Source organism: Triplophysa rosa, linkage group LG3 (assembly GCF_024868665.1).
Source record: "Triplophysa rosa linkage group LG3, Trosa_1v2, whole genome shotgun sequence".
Taxonomy (NCBI): Eukaryota; Metazoa; Chordata; class Actinopteri; order Cypriniformes; family Nemacheilidae; genus Triplophysa; species Triplophysa rosa.
Genome location: NC_079892.1, coordinates 12,697,149 through 12,714,996, shown reverse-complemented (window position 1 = coordinate 12,714,996; position 17,848 = coordinate 12,697,149). Strand labels below are relative to the sequence as shown.

At 36.7% G+C, this 17,848-nt stretch overlaps 1 protein-coding gene across 2 annotated transcripts in view; it reads left to right on the top strand.

The window, feature by feature from the left end:
- Nucleotides 1–17,848, top strand: part of b4galnt4a (beta-1,4-N-acetyl-galactosaminyl transferase 4a) — a 208,409-nt gene that overhangs the window by 108,912 nt on the left and 81,649 nt on the right. The window contains exon 3 of one of the 2 annotated variants that reach the window (XM_057330341.1): nucleotides 70–162. In XM_057330341.1, the coding sequence (XP_057186324.1) occupies nucleotides 70–162 (93 nt within the window). Of the gene's footprint in view, nucleotides 1–69; nucleotides 163–8,125; nucleotides 8,298–17,848 lie in introns of those variants that run through there. The other variant, XM_057330339.1, reaches the window with a different exon arrangement.

Genomic DNA, 17,848 nt, shown 5'->3' with positions numbered 1-17,848 from the left:
AAATTCATAAAACATATTATGGAAATGAATGAATATAAAGATGACACTTTCTCTCTCTGTCTTAAGCAGGAAGATGAGCCCAACGCTGGCCCCCCTCATGATCAAGCCGGAATCCTCAGGTCCCTCACGCAGAAGTACAAGAAGTTACCATGGAAACCAGAGGTAGAGGCACAACACTTTTAGTTCTTTAATTCTAACTTTGACAATGACTCATTTTCACATTTTGGTCTCAGCTGTTTATGTTAATGAGAACTTCTCGAGCCCTCTAGTCAAAGCTTCTCAACTCAAGCTCTCAAGAAGCACATGTTGAACTGGGCCTTTTTCTTCAACGTGCAATTTTGCAAAAGAACAAACCTGATTACTGTCAGAGTTGAGCAGAAAACATCTACATCTTGCCGCATTTAGCACATTTTTTTAAGACTACATTAATATTCAGAATGCTATTGAATGAGCTGGACCTGCTGTAAGCTACAATATGATCATATTTCTATAGATAGTACTGCGTAACCAACAAAACTTCCAGCACATTTGTACAAATCGTCTTGGTTAGCAATCTACTTCTGCTACTTTGACCCAATTTGCTTGACCTTAAAGTTGGAAGGACGATATTTTATATTGTACGGTTAAATTGACTCCATAAAAGAAACGCTACTGTAATAACTGTTCCAGTTAGATAAAGTTAAAAGGTTTTCTCCTAAGCTGCTTATTTAGGAAAGCACAGGATTTAACTGAGTTCATTTTCTGTTGCTGAACCGAACCACAATGTGCAAAATAATGAGTCAGATAAATTATATAAATTATTCTGAATGCAGCCAGGACACCAGATGAATAAAGAGGGTTAGATGAGCCACCTTAGGAGGGCAAGGGCATTCAAAATGTTTTCAAAAGCTTATGTTTACTTGTGCACTAAACAGAAAACTTGTTTATGTTTGAAAATTTGTTTGTGTTCAATGACACATGAGTTTGTCAAAGCTGAACTCTAAGATAAGGGAGAATTTATGAATGGTCTTGACCGAGCGCTGTTTTAAGATCAGATGTTGAAGATCTTTCAGTTTCATTCGGGTCAGTGTGTGACTCAGAGGTCATAATGTTACCATGCTGCTGATGATACGACACTGGCCAGCTGGCTTTTAATCAAGGTGTTGGTCCAAGTTTTCTGCCAATAAGTGTCAGAGAATCGTTCTAGAGTAGCATTTCTGAAACGTTTTGTGGGTTACACAAATAAGGATTAAATTAAGCAGAGTTTAGAGCTAATCTAGGATTCGTTGACTTAGGTTTTGTTTTAAATTGAATAGCATGTCAGTGCTCAATTTTAAACAAATCTTAACGATTAAGTGATTAAAGCTTTAACCTGTGATTAAATGGGATTGTCGGCCATGATGGATTTGCCGATTTAATTAAGAACAACAGTGCTAGTCATTTACATGTCCCTTTTAATAAAAACATCCTCTGTTATTGTCATGAACGGTGAGGGAACAAGGACAGAGGACCCAGGCGCAGACAGCGGGTAAGGGGTTAACAAGACATTTATTTAACAAATAAAACAAAAACCCACGAGGGGGTAACATAACAGAGATATAAACAAGAACACAGACTCACTAAACTAGACAAGACTAAAGTTAACACTTGCCATAAATAACTAAACTAGACTAGACTAGACTAGACTAACTACAGCAATACAAAACAAGACAGGTGACAAGGACCAAACTATTCAAAATAATCCAGCACAAGACAGAAGACACAAGGGCATTAAATAGGGAACTAAATCAAGAGGGGAACAGGTGTAGGGCATGAAATCATAACGAGCACTAACGAGGAAATGATGCCATTTACTGCTCATCTTTTATTCTTTTGCGATGGTATTTACTGCTCAGGGCTTCAAGGAGTTTTACATAAGATGTATTCATTCAGGAGCACGTAGCATGACATTTCCCATTGTGACGACAGTAACATTTATTATTGCAAACTGTGAATGTACATCATCAGCGCTTGCACATATATTTTACCTTCATGTTCAATAACCGAGGCAATTTTGAGAAATAAACACTTAAATAAGATTTTCCAAAAAATAACTAAGAAAACATGTTGCTACAAAGATGGCTTTGGGTGGAGATCCTCATTCAGCTTTCATAGCCAGGCATTTTCCTCTTATTTCTTGCCTTTCATATAATTTTCCAACCGTATGTCCAGAATCTGAAGTGGCAGCTTTGTGTCATACATGTTGTGCGTCAGTGGAAACCAAGGTTGTGTGGACATGTACCGAAGAATCGATGCTCTTGTGTTTGTACCATTTCTGTCTGAACTGAGATGATGAAGAGAAGCTGGTTGGGTAAAGTTGTAATAGAACTTAATTCTGTGATAGGACTCATCTCATTGGAAATTATGGACAATTGTGAAGCTATTGCGGCCACAGGTGAAGTCGTGGGTGAGAGTACTTATATTTAAATTCTCTGCCTCCGACTTCAAAGCGTTCAAGTCAATCAATCCCAATGTCAAATGTAAGCAAAACAAGATGCAATTAAGCATAAATGAATGTGCTGTGAAATTAATGACTGCACATTAGTCACTGTTATTTTTAACCTTAAAATAATATAAAATGAAGCTTCTTACTGAAGTCAAAGGGAGCTACAAATAGATTCAACTCAAATTGAAATCTAAATGAGATTTTGTCTCGAACAAATGTGTTATGTCAAGATTTGAATGAACAAACCAAAACTTTAGCAAATCCGCTATTTACTGTAGTTCTAGATTTGATAATAAAATAGATTAGCATTGATACAGTTGCTATTTTAAGACCAAAAATCGAATAGAAAACAGTTGCTATTTCATTTCTTGTTCTAGAGTATAAGTAGGGTGACCATTGTTGCATCCGAAATCGCATACTGTGACTGTACGTACTGAATTTGAATAAGTACCTATCGGCCTTTAAAACAGTACGTTCTATATAGTATGAGTGGGAGTAGTATGAATACATTTCAGACATACTGCATCCGCCATGTTTCATGGTCATGTGACCCATATGCTCTTTGACCTGTGACGTATTAACAACAACCTATACGTACGTGAGCGTTGATAAAACATAATTTAGACACGAGAAATTTATTTATTGGCACTTACATTGGAGCAAATGTAATAAAGGACGTCCGCCTTAAAGTTTTCCGCTATATTTATTTGATTTACTTTTTAAATTTGACCGTCGCTCAGCTCCCATGGTATCATGGGATAGAGAAGTGTCCATCTGATCCACACTCCCGAATCTCGGCGGAAGTAGTAGACCATCCGGGTATTTCTCGCCTACTGTTTTGTGCATACTGAGGTTTCGGACATACTATTCATGACTCATACTCATTTTCGCGGCGATTACGGACACGGTGCATATATGTCATTTTTCCCGGACACGTCTCGGATGCGGTCGCATTTGTCCACCGCATACATCACCGAGGTTCTCACATATCAGTTAAAAACGTTATGGTTGCGACAAATGCGACCTCCGGATGACGCACCCGAAAAGTGTCCGGGAAAAATGGCATGTATGGTCACCCTAGTATAAAACATTACGTGCTTGTGCTTGGCCTCATGCGGATGTGATAAAGAAGGGATATGTTTCTAGTCGGTTCTCTGTCAGAGCGACTGCTGAAAGCAAAGTCAGCTGCAGAAAATCGTGTTTAGTTACACAAGATTAAGTTTGGCTTTGTGTATAATCATTAACTGCAATTTTCACGGCATTAAAGCACCTGCACTCTATTTTCAGAAGAGAATATTAGCATACTGCATACTGCGCAGTATGCAATGTGTTCAGCTTTATGTGATAAATGAAAGTTGTATGCTACATTGTTGTCACACGACTCCATTAGGTTGTATGTTTAATTCGGGATGCTGGTTATCATCTTAAAAAATAAATTGAAGATATTCATGCAATTTTGTGTATAAATGACTTTTGCTAGTCTGATACATGAGTCGAGAAGTTTTACGGTTTGGTCATCACGCTTGAAATGGTAGGTCAAGTTAAGCGCATTACATTGTGGGATACAGTCGACACATTACTAGTTGTAACCATTATTGAGAATATTACAGTACAACTTTACTCTCTAAAGACAATGGTGTGAATAATTTATCACGTAATAACAGAACAATTTATTTTCATGAACTTGTTAGCTATTGGGTCTTAAGTGAAAACTTTACTACAATGCTTTCTGTCTGTGTTGTAAGATGAATGCTGACAACAAAACGCATGGATGACAATAAAAAACAAAGATATCTTATGTCTGAAAATGTCGCCCAAAGGATTGTTTGCTGTATTTATCTTTTTTTTCATATGATTTTCTAACCTTAATTCAAGAACTTTGGTTCCAGAGTGGGAGTTACATGTTGTGCGTCAATGAAAATTGTGGGTATGTGGACGCGGAGGGCAAGATAGATGCTGGTGCAGTTTTTTACAGTCTAGAAGTCCTTGTACAATTTTTGGACAAATTTATGCAGCTTAACACATCCAACACTTTTTGTCTGTTCATTTATTAAATACATTGGGTACAACTTCCCCCACAAAATCAGAACATAAAAAAAGAGACATTATGCTTACAACCCATATATTAGCTTAACATCAGGTGTTTGATTAGCAGATAACACACATACTGATAAAAACATGTAACTTGTATTAAATGTATTGCTTTGGATAAAAATAGTGCTTTTGGAGACATGCATGAATGTAAAATAAGGACACGTCATATGGGAAGCCAGTTTTTGTAAACATGTAGCATTTTCATAAAGCGTTAAATTCTTGCTAAGTTTAATGAATGCATTACCCTTGCATAGATCATCTCAAAACATTTTCTCTTTCCGGCTAGCTGCTGTTCTCAGTTCATCCGCGCAAAGACAAAGATGACTGATGAAACAGATCGCGCAGGTCATTATCCTCCACGTCGCAGGGCAGACGAAATTAAAATGTGATTTGTGGAGGGGCCGTGTTTTGTCGTTCTGGTGGATAAGCGGACGTGAGAAATGCGCCTGGGCCTTCTGCTCGGAGCCTGTTTACCCCTGTACAAGGAGAATTAATTAACCTCATTAATATTCTGAGCTCGTACCTTCCGACACTTTCTCATGCCTGGGATTCATCTCAGAGTTTTTTTTATGTTCAGCGCTTTGTCTTGCGGTGCGATCTGACTTCAGGTCGGATTTACAGTGAATGCAATAATAGATGAAGCTACAATTTTTAAAAAGTAAGATGGTCTTGGATCAAGATCTAGCCAGACGCTTTGCTTTGATGAATTTTCTTGTAATAATAATGAGAGCGGTATACATGACTCTCCCGACAGTCAGTGTGTTAGGAAAATTTATCGCGGCTTGACCTTGGAGGATTTCCCTGCTTTTTCTTGATTCTTAAAGGTAAAGTGTGCAATTTTTACACCAATTTTTACAGGGGAAAAAACTGATGAGATATCTTTAATCGATCAATTATTTATCTTAGATATTAATGAGATTAAATGAAGAGCAAATGAAAACATTTGTTGAATCTCTTGTGTGTTTCAAATATTTCTCCAGAGAAAAAGAGCATTCTGTAAAGTCAAATGTAATTTTACAGAATGTTTTTTTTTACAGAAACAGACTGCAAATTTACATGCCGAATGGAAAATAACAAGATGTCGCAAATTTCTTTATGCATTAATGTTATTTTACTGTTTTTGGTGCCCCAGCTGCCGCAATATTAAGTTTTTGCCCATATCTGACCCAACCATGGGTAAAAAAACAACCCAGAATGTACTATATACTGCTGAAAAAGTATGAGCAGTATGATAGCTTGATGTTATAACCCAACCAGTCATTTCAGCTGTCCCCTGTCAAACCGGGCAGATAATAACTAACACAATATATAAAGGCCACGGTTACTGTGACTGCTCATTGACAGTATTGAGTTCAAGCCACTTCTAATTGGGTTTTGTAATGGTTCAGTGCAGTTTTCAATTAACGCCGCACATTGACATGTGACACATAGTTGAAGAAAAAGATTAATATGAAGAGAATTGAACTGAGAGCGAAACAGAAGAGTTTGTGGCCCTGCTATTGGTTTGACCCTTTTTGATCTAACCATGGGTTGAAAAAAAAAAAAAAAATTTAGAGTGTATTTTTCATAATTTGGAAGAAAACACCATCACAACTTCAGTTTTATGCCGAACATTTAATTAGTATACACGATACTAAACTTCTTCACCGATACCGATTATCCAGAGTGATATAGGCTGATACCGATTCTGAAGATTAAATTAAAATTTCTTTAGTTTCTGAATGTTATTAATTCACATACTGACTATTAATATTGAACATCAAACGGGTGATGTTTCTTAACATTTTCTATATACAGAACTCACATTTATTGCATTGTCCTGTCCTCTTTTGATTGACGGCATATATCGGCTGTTGTTAGTGTGAATTGCTTTTATTGACCGATACCGATTATTGGCCGGTATATCTGTATAATTATTATTAATATTTTCCTATAAAATACATGCTGTACTCAGTGTTGCCAGATTGGGCAGGTTCCCGCCCAATTGGGCTTCTTTTGAACGGGTTAGACCGGAGAAAAAGGCATTGGGCGGGTGGACAAAATTTGGGCTGCTTATGAAATTAAAAACCCGCCCAAGCAGCTTGCCTTTTCTTTGCTTTTGATTAGTTAAGTTATTTACGAAAATAATGTGAAGTGCAGTCATAAACGCATTATTCCTTAACACAGCCCTTATTGGTTCAGTTTAACCAATCAGGTCTGGGATAGTGAGACCTCACCTGTCAATCAATCTACAGTTGAGATCATGTGATGGCTCGTGAGTGACAGGGTTTTGGCGTGATAAAGGACCAGATTTTGTATATTGAAGCGATCGCAATGCCAAAGTGGCCCAAATATATGTTGCACGATTAGGGAGAGTAACTCAAATCTCACAACGTGGATTACACATGTGGTGACAGAAGACTCAAAGACTTTGTAAATACAACTATAACTGAATTCACAGCAGTTGAATGATTTAATAAAAAATGTAAAACGTTACTTCTCTTCATCATACTCGTCCTTGACAGCTGCTGGACTTGTTAAATTTGCATTATATGTTCTGCAATATTTACTTCACGAAAGACGTACTGTAGTTCTGTCAGATGTTAAGGCAACTCTCAAAGGTAAGCGCACATTATTGTTGCTGCTGTTCTTTTTTTCTTCTGTTGCATGTATCAATGAATTGCACATTTTTGGCTGCCGTGGTGTGTGAATGAAGTTCATGAACGAGTGGAAAATGCCTATTCAGCTTTCTGAATCCGATTAATTATAGTGGGCACTTTTTGCACAAAATGTGTTTTTTGAGGGTTAAAGTCATTGTTTAATTTCTTGATTGTCGCTTTGAAGTGGTTTCTGGACATATTAGTCATATTTTCTAACTCTCTTTAATGCTTTGTTTGATCCGTTTGACCTGTTTTCCTGGTTTAATTATATTTTTTCATCTTGTCATAGTTCGTTTTAAGGAGATAAAATGGTCATTATCATCGTTGATTGACATTGCAATACATTTCTATCACATTATTTTGGCAGTTAAAATTTGGGCTGGTTTTTGTTGGAGTGGGCGGGTTTTATTGAGCCTTTGGGCTGGAAATTGTCCACCCAATCTGGCAACACTGGCTGTACTTATATTTTCTGCAAATATGAATGCTTGGGTTGCCAAATAGATGTTGCTACTGTGTTGACTTGATTTACATTAATGCTTTTAAAGACACTTTATCTAAAGCAACATTGAGTGCATTCAAGGTATGTTTTATCAATTTGCTCATTTCTAGGAAATCAAATCCATGACCTTGGTGTTGCACCTTTGAACAAACAACTGAAAACTGCACTGAAATGCAATATTGTGATGTTGTTGAAAAATATATAAAAGCATTTTGCAAAATATACGAAAAAAACATGACCTTGTTGCCAGTTTTTGTGAACATCATTTTCTCTATTAATATGGTACATACTGTACAGTTGTTGTGGTTAGCTGCTCTTCCAGCTGGGCTGTTTTAGATGGAGACCAACTGGAAACCGGCTAAACCAGCTGAACCCCAGGTTGGTCAGCCTGGAAGACCAGCTAAGACCACCTCAACCTGTTTTTTAGCAGTGTGCAATAAAATTCATAAAACATATTATGGAAATGAATGAATATAAAGATGACACTTTCTCTCTCTGTCTTAAGCAGGAAGATGAGCCCAACGCTGGCCCCCCTCATGATCAAGCCGGAATCCTCAGGTCCCTCACGCAGAAGTACAAGAAGTTACCATGGAAACCAGAGGTAGAGGCACAACACTTTTAGTTCTTTAATTCTAACTTTGACAATGACTCATTTTCACATTTTGGTCTCAGCTGTTTATGTTAATGAGAACTTCTCGAGCCCTCTAGTCAAAGCTTCTCAACTCAAGCTCTCAAGAAGCACATGTTGAACTGGGCCTTTTTCTTCAACGTGCAATTTTGCAAAAGAACAAACCTGATTACTGTCAGAGTTGAGCAGAAAACATCTACATCTTGCCGCATTTAGCACATTTTTTTAAGACTACATTAATATTCAGAATGCTATTGAATGAGCTGGACCTGCTGTAAGCTACAATATGATCATATTTCTATAGATAGTACTGCGTAACCAACAAAACTTCCAGCACATTTGTACAAATCGTCTTGGTTAGCAATCTACTTCTGCTACTTTGACCCAATTTGCTTGACCTTAAAGTTGGAAGGACGATATTTTATATTGTACGGTTAAATTGACTCCATAAAAGAAACGCTACTGTAATAACTGTTCCAGTTAGATAAAGTTAAAAGGTTTTCTCCTAAGCTGCTTATTTAGGAAAGCACAGGATTTAACTGAGTTCATTTTCTGTTGCTGAACCGAACCACAATGTGCAAAATAATGAGTCAGATAAATTATATAAATTATTCTGAATGCAGCCAGGACACCAGATGAATAAAGAGGGTTAGATGAGCCACCTTAGGAGGGCAAGGGCATTCAAAATGTTTTCAAAAGCTTATGTTTACTTGTGCACTAAACAGAAAACTTGTTTATGTTTGAAAATTTGTTTGTGTTCAATGACACATGAGTTTGTCAAAGCTGAACTCTAAGATAAGGGAGAATTTATGAATGGTCTTGACCGAGCGCTGTTTTAAGATCAGATGTTGAAGATCTTTCAGTTTCATTCGGGTCAGTGTGTGACTCAGAGGTCATAATGTTACCATGCTGCTGATGATACGACACTGGCCAGCTGGCTTTTAATCAAGGTGTTGGTCCAAGTTTTCTGCCAATAAGTGTCAGAGAATCGTTCTAGAGTAGCATTTCTGAAACGTTTTGTGGGTTACACAAATAAGGATTAAATTAAGCAGAGTTTAGAGCTAATCTAGGATTCGTTGACTTAGGTTTTGTTTTAAATTGAATAGCATGTCAGTGCTCAATTTTAAACAAATCTTAACGATTAAGTGATTAAAGCTTTAACCTGTGATTAAATGGGATTGTCGGCCATGATGGATTTGCCGATTTAATTAAGAACAACAGTGCTAGTCATTTACATGTCCCTTTTAATAAAAACATCCTCTGTTATTGTCATGAACGGTGAGGGAACAAGGACAGAGGACCCAGGCGCAGACAGCGGGTAAGGGGTTAACAAGACATTTATTTAACAAATAAAACAAAAACCCACGAGGGGGTAACATAACAGAGATATAAACAAGAACACAGACTCACTAAACTAGACAAGNTGAACGGTGAGGGAACAAGGACAGAGGACCCAGGCGCAGACAGCGGGTAAGGGGTTAACAAGACATTTATTTAACAAATAAAACAAAAACCCACGGGGGGGGGGGGGGGGATCTGGTGGTAACATAACAGATATAAACAAGAACACGGACTCACAAAACTAGACAAGACTAAAGGTAACACTTANCAAGAGGGCGGGAACAGAGACGAGACCGGAGGGAGTATGGCGAGCCATAAGGGCCAAAATTACCTCCCTTCACATGAAACATGAGGTTCTGTCATGGCTCTGCCTCATCTTGTCATGTTTTTCTTGGTCTTGTGGCAGAACCATGACAGTTATACTCTTCAAATTTATCGAATGATTAGTTTTGCCTTGAGCAATCAATTTTGTTCAATAAATAAATCAAAAAATATATCTAGAGCTCTAAAACTCAAAAAGTCTCAACCAAAAATCAGTCTTCAGGTATTTTTGTCTGTCATCTCCTGTTAGCACATAATTCTGTTATTTGAGTTTAAACCCTCTGGATTAATAACCCTTTATTTTCGAAAAAAAATATTTTTGAATAGAATAGAAAATAAAATAGAAAGTAAAATAGAATAGAATAGAATGGAATGAAATGGAATAGAAATATTGCCGTTGTGGAATAGAATTTCTTGTGTAAATAGAAATAGAAGGCAGTAATTCTGTTAAAACAAGATTTAAAGTTGGGTGCAACTGAATTAACTTGATTTATTCTTTTTTTATGGCTAATACCTGCTAGTACGTTTCACCCCTTCAGTGTCAAACTGTAAATCTGACGTTGTCTCAGATGTTTTATACTAAGTAACCACTACATGAACAAATTCCATTCGAGATCTTAAACCATTTTTGTGAATAAGTTTTGTAATGGTTTCCAATATGTTTTATAGTAAATGTTTTTTTCTGTTTGTATATTTTTATAATTCTGGCACAGCTTAATGATAGCAGTCGCTCTGCCTCTCCGCCTCTGACTTTCTCCTGTGTTAATTACTGAATAAACCATTGGCCGCAGTTGCTTACGGGTGAATAGATGGTCATTGCCTGACCTCCCTCACAGGCTGTTATTTTTAGGAGTGAGCAGAGGTGATCGACAGCCCAATAACAGCCCATGAGATCAGGCAAATGTTCACGGCCTTGCCAAACAAATAGACATAATTACAAATAACTAGACTAGACTAACTACAGCAATACAAAATAAGACAGGTGACATGGACCAAACTATTCAAAATAATCCAGCACAAAACAGAAGACACAAGGGCATTAAATAGGGAACTAAATCAAGAGGGGAGCAGGTGTAGGGCATGAAATCATAAAGAGCACTAACAGGAAACAAGAGGGCGGGAACAGAGACGAGACCGGAGGGAGTATGGCGAGCCATAAGGGCCAAAATTACCTCCCTTCACATGAAACATGAGGTTCTGTCATGGCTCTGCCTCATCTTGTCATGTTTTTCTTGGTCTTGTGGCAGAACCATGACAGTTATACTCTTCAAATTTATCGAATGATTAGTTTTGCCTTGAGCAATCAATTTTGTTCAATAAATAAATCAAAAAATATATCTAGAGCTCTAAAACTCAAAAAGTCTCAACCAAAAATCAGTCTTCAGGTATTTTTGTCTGTCATCTCCTGTTAGCACATAATTCTGTTATTTGAGTTTAAACCCTCTGGATTAATAACCCTTTATTTTCGAAAAAAAATATTTTTGAATAGAATAGAAAATAAAATAGAAAGTAAAATAGAATAGAATAGAATGGAATGAAATGGAATAGAAATATTGCCGTTGTGGAATAGAATTTCTTGTGTAAATAGAAATAGAAGGCAGTAATTCTGTTAAAACAAGATTTAAAGTTGGGTGCAACTGAATTAACTTGATTTATTCTTTTTTTATGGCTAATACCTGCTAGTACGTTTCACCCCTTCAGTGTCAAACTGTAAATCTGACGTTGTCTCAGATGTTTTATACTAAGTAACCACTACATGAACAAATTCCATTCGAGATCTTAAACCATTTTTGTGAATAAGTTTTGTAATGGTTTCCAATATGTTTTATAGTAAATGTTTTTTTCTGTTTGTATATTTTTATAATTCTGGCACAGCTTAATGATAGCAGTCGCTCTGCCTCTCCGCCTCTGACTTTCTCCTGTGTTAATTACTGAATAAACCATTGGCCGCAGTTGCTTACGGGTGAATAGATGGTCATTGCCTGACCTCCCTCACAGGCTGTTATTTTTAGGAGTGAGCAGAGGTGATCGACAGCCCAATAACAGCCCATGAGATCAGGCAAATGTTCACGGCCTTGCCAAACAAATAGACACTAATGTACGAATGACGCTCCAGCATTTCCTTTATTTTTAAAGGATTTTGTAATCACCAAAGCAACAGTATTTCGCCACAGTTGTTTTCTATCCCGCTCTTTCACTTTAATTATCATGTCATTTTTCGTTGTATAAAAACATTGTTAGCGGCTTACCAGTTCGTGGTATGATTTGACTAAGAACGCCAAAATGAATACGCAAGTCAGTACTGTCAGTACAATTGCTTTGGAACATGATGTTCCAAATATAGTAAGAGGCGTTACATTTCCATGACACGCTTGCAGTATTCGACCAATCACTACGCACTGGTTAAGTGGCCAATCATAGCACACCTCGCTTTTCAGAACGATGAGCTTTGTATAAAATAAACACAGGGGCAAAGAGGAGATACAAACATGCACGGTAGTGAAAAATACAGCGTTTTCGAACCTTAAATCGTGTATAAGCATTGCATTACATCTAAAACAAACGATAATATTCGTTTTAGCCGTCTCATATGACCCCTTTAAAAGGACAGTAAATACATCGGACAGGAAAGTATAGGGTGGATAGGAGGAAAGGGGTCTGCTCACAGAGCTAATGGCTTTGAGAAGGAAGTCAACTGCTGTGATGGTTGCTTGCTCAACCAATAACATACATTAACCAAACCTTTTTTGGCCGAGCAGGAACCCTTCATGTTGAGAGATGGGGGTGTAAGACTACAGTGCAGTAGGAATTAGCAGTAATGGGTGGTGCAGGCCATTAGCGGCACTGCAGACCTGACCAGTCTTGAATTTATGGCACTTTATAGATTACCCGTAATGGCATTGGTCCGTGTGTCAGACCGAGGACTTTGACCTCTGACCTCTCACTGCTCTGATTCATTTTCCACATTTGTCCCTTTTTTGCAACGAGCATCATTAGTTTTCCCCCTCTTTGAGGACACTATCCATTTCCCTCTTTGAAGAACTCTCCTACTCTGGCCAGTTGTCACTAAATGACAGCGCTGGCAGTGGTTATTTAAAGCCATTATGTGTCATTAGAGAGTTGAGAAAATTGTGTGCACCAGCAATCTTCCATTGGGCTATTACGGTACAGTCACAAAGATCAGAGTCGGTAGAGTATATGTGGGATATCTATGGGCTTCTTTACAATTGGTTATTGTAAGTTTGTTGATCAATTTGATTGCTGTCTGACTGGGTGTGTACATTCACATTCAACAAAATGGCCATTAATCTGATCACTATTGATGAACTATTCCAATGTTGCGTGTAAGAGATAATGTACAGCCAACCGATTGTTACCGCAGAATAAACCTGGACTATCGTACCTGGATGAGCGGTGTTATTGGTTTTAACAGATGTCAAGGGGGGTTTACAGCCCTTGGAATTTAACTCCCAACCAATCAGAATCGAACATTGCAGAGAGCAGAAATTTACTAGTGATGTACTAGTTGATTTGGATAAATCTGTCTTCTTTATACTTTGGTTTATTTTGGGTAACAGAATTTAACTGAACTCTGGAATCTCAGGACACTTTTCAGACGGCTCTCTGTAGCTCAGTGTTAAGAGCATGGCGTTAACCATGCCAAGGTCGTGGGTTCGATCCCAGGGGATTGCACATACTTAGAAACAAATTTACAGGATAATGCAATGTAAGTCGCTTTGGATAAAAGCGTCTCCCAAATGTAAATGTATTGTACTAGTAGTAGTAGCGGTTGTTTTAAGGTGGATGAGTTAAAAGACTCGTACCAACTGTGTAAGGAGGTGTTTAAAGATAAATGAATTAAAGATAAGATAAATTATCATAATATGAAACTCAAGTAGAAACTAGTCAGTCTTTACATATGCCTAAAACACAACACAGAGGATTGGAAAATGTTGTGTTTAGTCAGCCTACTATGATCTGATTGGTCAGATGGTCTAGTTTGCTGTGATTGGTCTACCGACTGCAGCGTCTCAGTGTCGCAAATGGAACATAGGCGGTCATAATCTTGAGTCGCAAATGGAACTTTCTGGCATAATCTTGTGTGTTTTTGTTCATTCAAGCACGAAAGAGAAGTTACTACTGGTGCACTGTCTGACCGATTCTGACGCAGCCTTTACATGACATTTGATTTTTCTGCCAAATTTGTATTCAATGTGTAGTTTTAAAAAGCTTATTAAGCTCTTTTTATTAAGCTTATAAGTGAGCTACTTACTTATTAAGCCCAAAGAGTGAATGTTTTCTCTCCTCTCCTCTCTTCTCGATTTATAAATCCTAAACACTAACTTTTTAAGACTTGTATAATGTTGATTTTGGACTTTATAGCTGATGTAAAACAACATTTGTTAGCAAAGTCTAGTCACACCATGTCATGGTCAGTTTAAATACATTGCCTTATATTACAATAAATACTTTATATTAAATTTACATATTTAGGCAGGCTTTTATGTCATTTTGATTTCTGTTTGTTGCGCAGACTGTACTGGCCTTTACTGTTTAATGCTTTATTGACTTTTCAAGGTGGCATGAAAGGTCTTAAAAACATTTACATTTATGAATTATAGTGCTATGGAATGGTTTGTGCAACAGTGCTCTGTTGTGTTATTTTATGTTGTGAGCTGGGTTTTGTGGGCCGCTCTTGCTGAAGAAGTCCAGGGCCACTTTTCCGCCCCTGAATACAAGCATTTCAAATCGCGCCTAAATAGTTTAAAGGCGTGATTATACAATGTAACGCTAGACAATGATGACAGAAAAAGCGGATGTTGCGTTAACGCGTTAACGTTGACAGCCCTAATAATTACTGTAACATTCTACAGAATACTACATCTTACTATGGTAAATACTAAAGTATAGTACTATATTTTTCTATCTTGGTTTTTCATAATTTTTTAAGTTTACCAGACTTTTGTTTTTGCGAATACCTTTGAGTTTTAGTGAATGTTTTATCCAACTTTTCTCCAACGAATAAAGCAAATTCTGTCCGCTTTTCCGCATCTACACATTTTTTTATGTGTTTTCATGTCTCCTTCATTTAACACACTCAGGTTAAAACATCTTCTTGTTAGCAAACATCTCGATGTACCTGAGTGTATCAGACAAAGGAGGCATAAAATGCCATAAAATATCCCCAAGATCAGAATGAATAGCCGCTGGTCTAGACGACTATTTGACCATTGTAACCCATCCAAAGTACACTTAACACTGGCGATGTGGCTTCTATAATACCGCCTAGACCGACTCCAGAGAGCAAACCTATATTTGATTTTCACAGACGCACAATTGCGACACACGTCTCCAGGTGCCCATCTCAAAGGGATTATGGGTGACAAATGGTGCCATGGCTTGTCATTCTGAGCGATGGTAGATTGTTTGTCTGTGTCATCCACAAACCTGCTTTTGTGAGACATTTTTCCTCCATGGTCTGCTATTATGCTTGGGACAGGAGATGCGTTTGGAGTAAAGAGAGTTCCAGTGGTATTGAAGGGTTTAGATCAATGGGACTCTTTAGAGCTGAGAGAGGGTGAAAGTCATGTTCTTTTTTAGACACATACTCAAAGGAATACATGGATTTCTCTTAGAAATATAAAAGGCTCTAGGGGGAAAATGGTGTTCTAGTGATATTTCTTTGTGCTAGGGCATAAGAAACGGTCTTTTCTGGCTACATACAGTTTGTACAAAGTCATTTTTTCATACCACTGAATGGAAAATCCTTTACCAAAGACCTGCCTCAAATGGGCCTCTTACACTAAAAGTGATATACAGAAAAGTTGTCTGCTCTTCAGAGAAAAAACAGTCATTTGATTTGCTAAAATGCAAATAAAGATTTAATATTTAAATATATTACAAAAATTTTAAACCCTCTTAATTCTTTATTCGTACGTATTTTTTAAAGTGGCTTATTCGTATGAATTTGTATGATGTGAATGTACAACAGCGTACTAATATTAAACAAAAGCAGTACTGAAGCCCCTCCCCTAACCCCAACCCCAAACCTAATGGCACTGGCACGATAGCAAATCGCACTAAAACGTACAAATAAGGTTGTACGAATTCATACTGTAGGAGTTAACCTTCACCTTGTAAAATAGTTACAAATACCTGTGAGATTGTGTTGAATATTCACAATGTATTAGAAAACATAAAACAAATTGTATAAATATAAAAAATGATTGTCTGTTCTTACATTCTTTTATTTACAAGGATAAGTCTGTATGTTTGCACAGGTGTCTGTGTATTTTGATGTATAGCTAATAAATACCATAAACAAATAAATGATTAATTGGTGTTAAATATAGAAAGGCAGCGCTAATTTGACATAGATGTGCCTGTAATCGCAAATGAGAAGCATGTAAATACAACAGTGACATACGTTTACCAAATTTAAATACTAAATATTAAATAAGTAATAATTTGATTTAATAATTTAGTTTTATTTATATTTAGCGTTTAATGTTATATTTTTAGTTTTGAAGTTCCATTGTTACATTTTTAGCAATTTTGTAATGTGTTTATTTCATTTTATTGTTTAAAATTTTTATATTGCTTTATAGACCGTTTCATCGGCCGCACGCGCCTGGCCCAAAGTTAACTTCAGGTCTGTGTTTAGTTATAATATAACAATTTATATTATATTTTATTCATATTTATATTTGATTGTATATTAATTGTATTAAATTAAATTAAAATAACGTTTGTTTATGACGCCAAATAACGTTTGTTTATGTTGTTGCCGCTGAAACCATCTATAAATTTGACTGATTTTTTAGTTTTAGCTTAGTTTATTGTGAATTAATCATTTTAGTTCCTCAACTTATTATTTCAGTATTTTATAGTTTAAGTTTTTATTAACAGAAATGTTTTTATGTTTTTACTCTTGATATTGTCTAAAACACTTTTGCAAGGATAAAAACATGAATTGCAACACGTTGCAAGTGTCCAGCCCCATTGTTCATACAAATATGCAATATTATTGCTGTACAACACTTTATTGTTTGCTTTCTGACACCTTCCAGAATGCAACCAACTGAAACTGAGTTTACATTAAAAATGGTTGAATTCATACAGTATGAGATGCTTCCATTGTGTATTAACTTACACCATTAATATAACAATAATACAATATTAAGGGTATGCCAGAAACACAAAAAGAATTCACAACAAGAGGCAAAGTTCAGTGCTACCCCACCATGTAACTTAAATCTGAGTAATGGACTAATTCATTCTTCTGAAATACAGGTCATGCATTAGTTGCTGGTACGGTGAAGCAGCATGGTTTCCATCTGCACATTATTGAGAGCGTTTGATTGCTATCATCATTCAATATGAGCAAATATGACATCATAAAGGGCACAAATGAGTGATCGCTCATGAGATCGATTAATGGATACATAAAACTATGCAATGCACAACAACTAATTCATTTGATGTATGGCATTTCTGGATATCAATGCTGGACTACAATTGGTTTAAAGTGTGAGAGTATTAAATTACATTGTTGTAGATGCGTTTTATTTTGGTTTTCCAATTTTCTTGGAAGCGTTTTAATGGCATTTATGTGAATGCCAGCTGACAAAATTAGATATAAGACTCCTATGTAATCCCTTGGGCTGTATGACAAATACTCTTCCCTCATACATTCACTATACTTGGTTAAAATGTCTTGTGAAGTTAATTCCTGGGAAAAGGTCTGGAAACATTTTTGCAGATGTCATTCGTACATACATACTTTAGTGTGCAAAACCTTTTTAGGATGAGATGGTGCTTATTCAGAAGGTCTGTCAATGCATCTCTAAGTGACATCAATG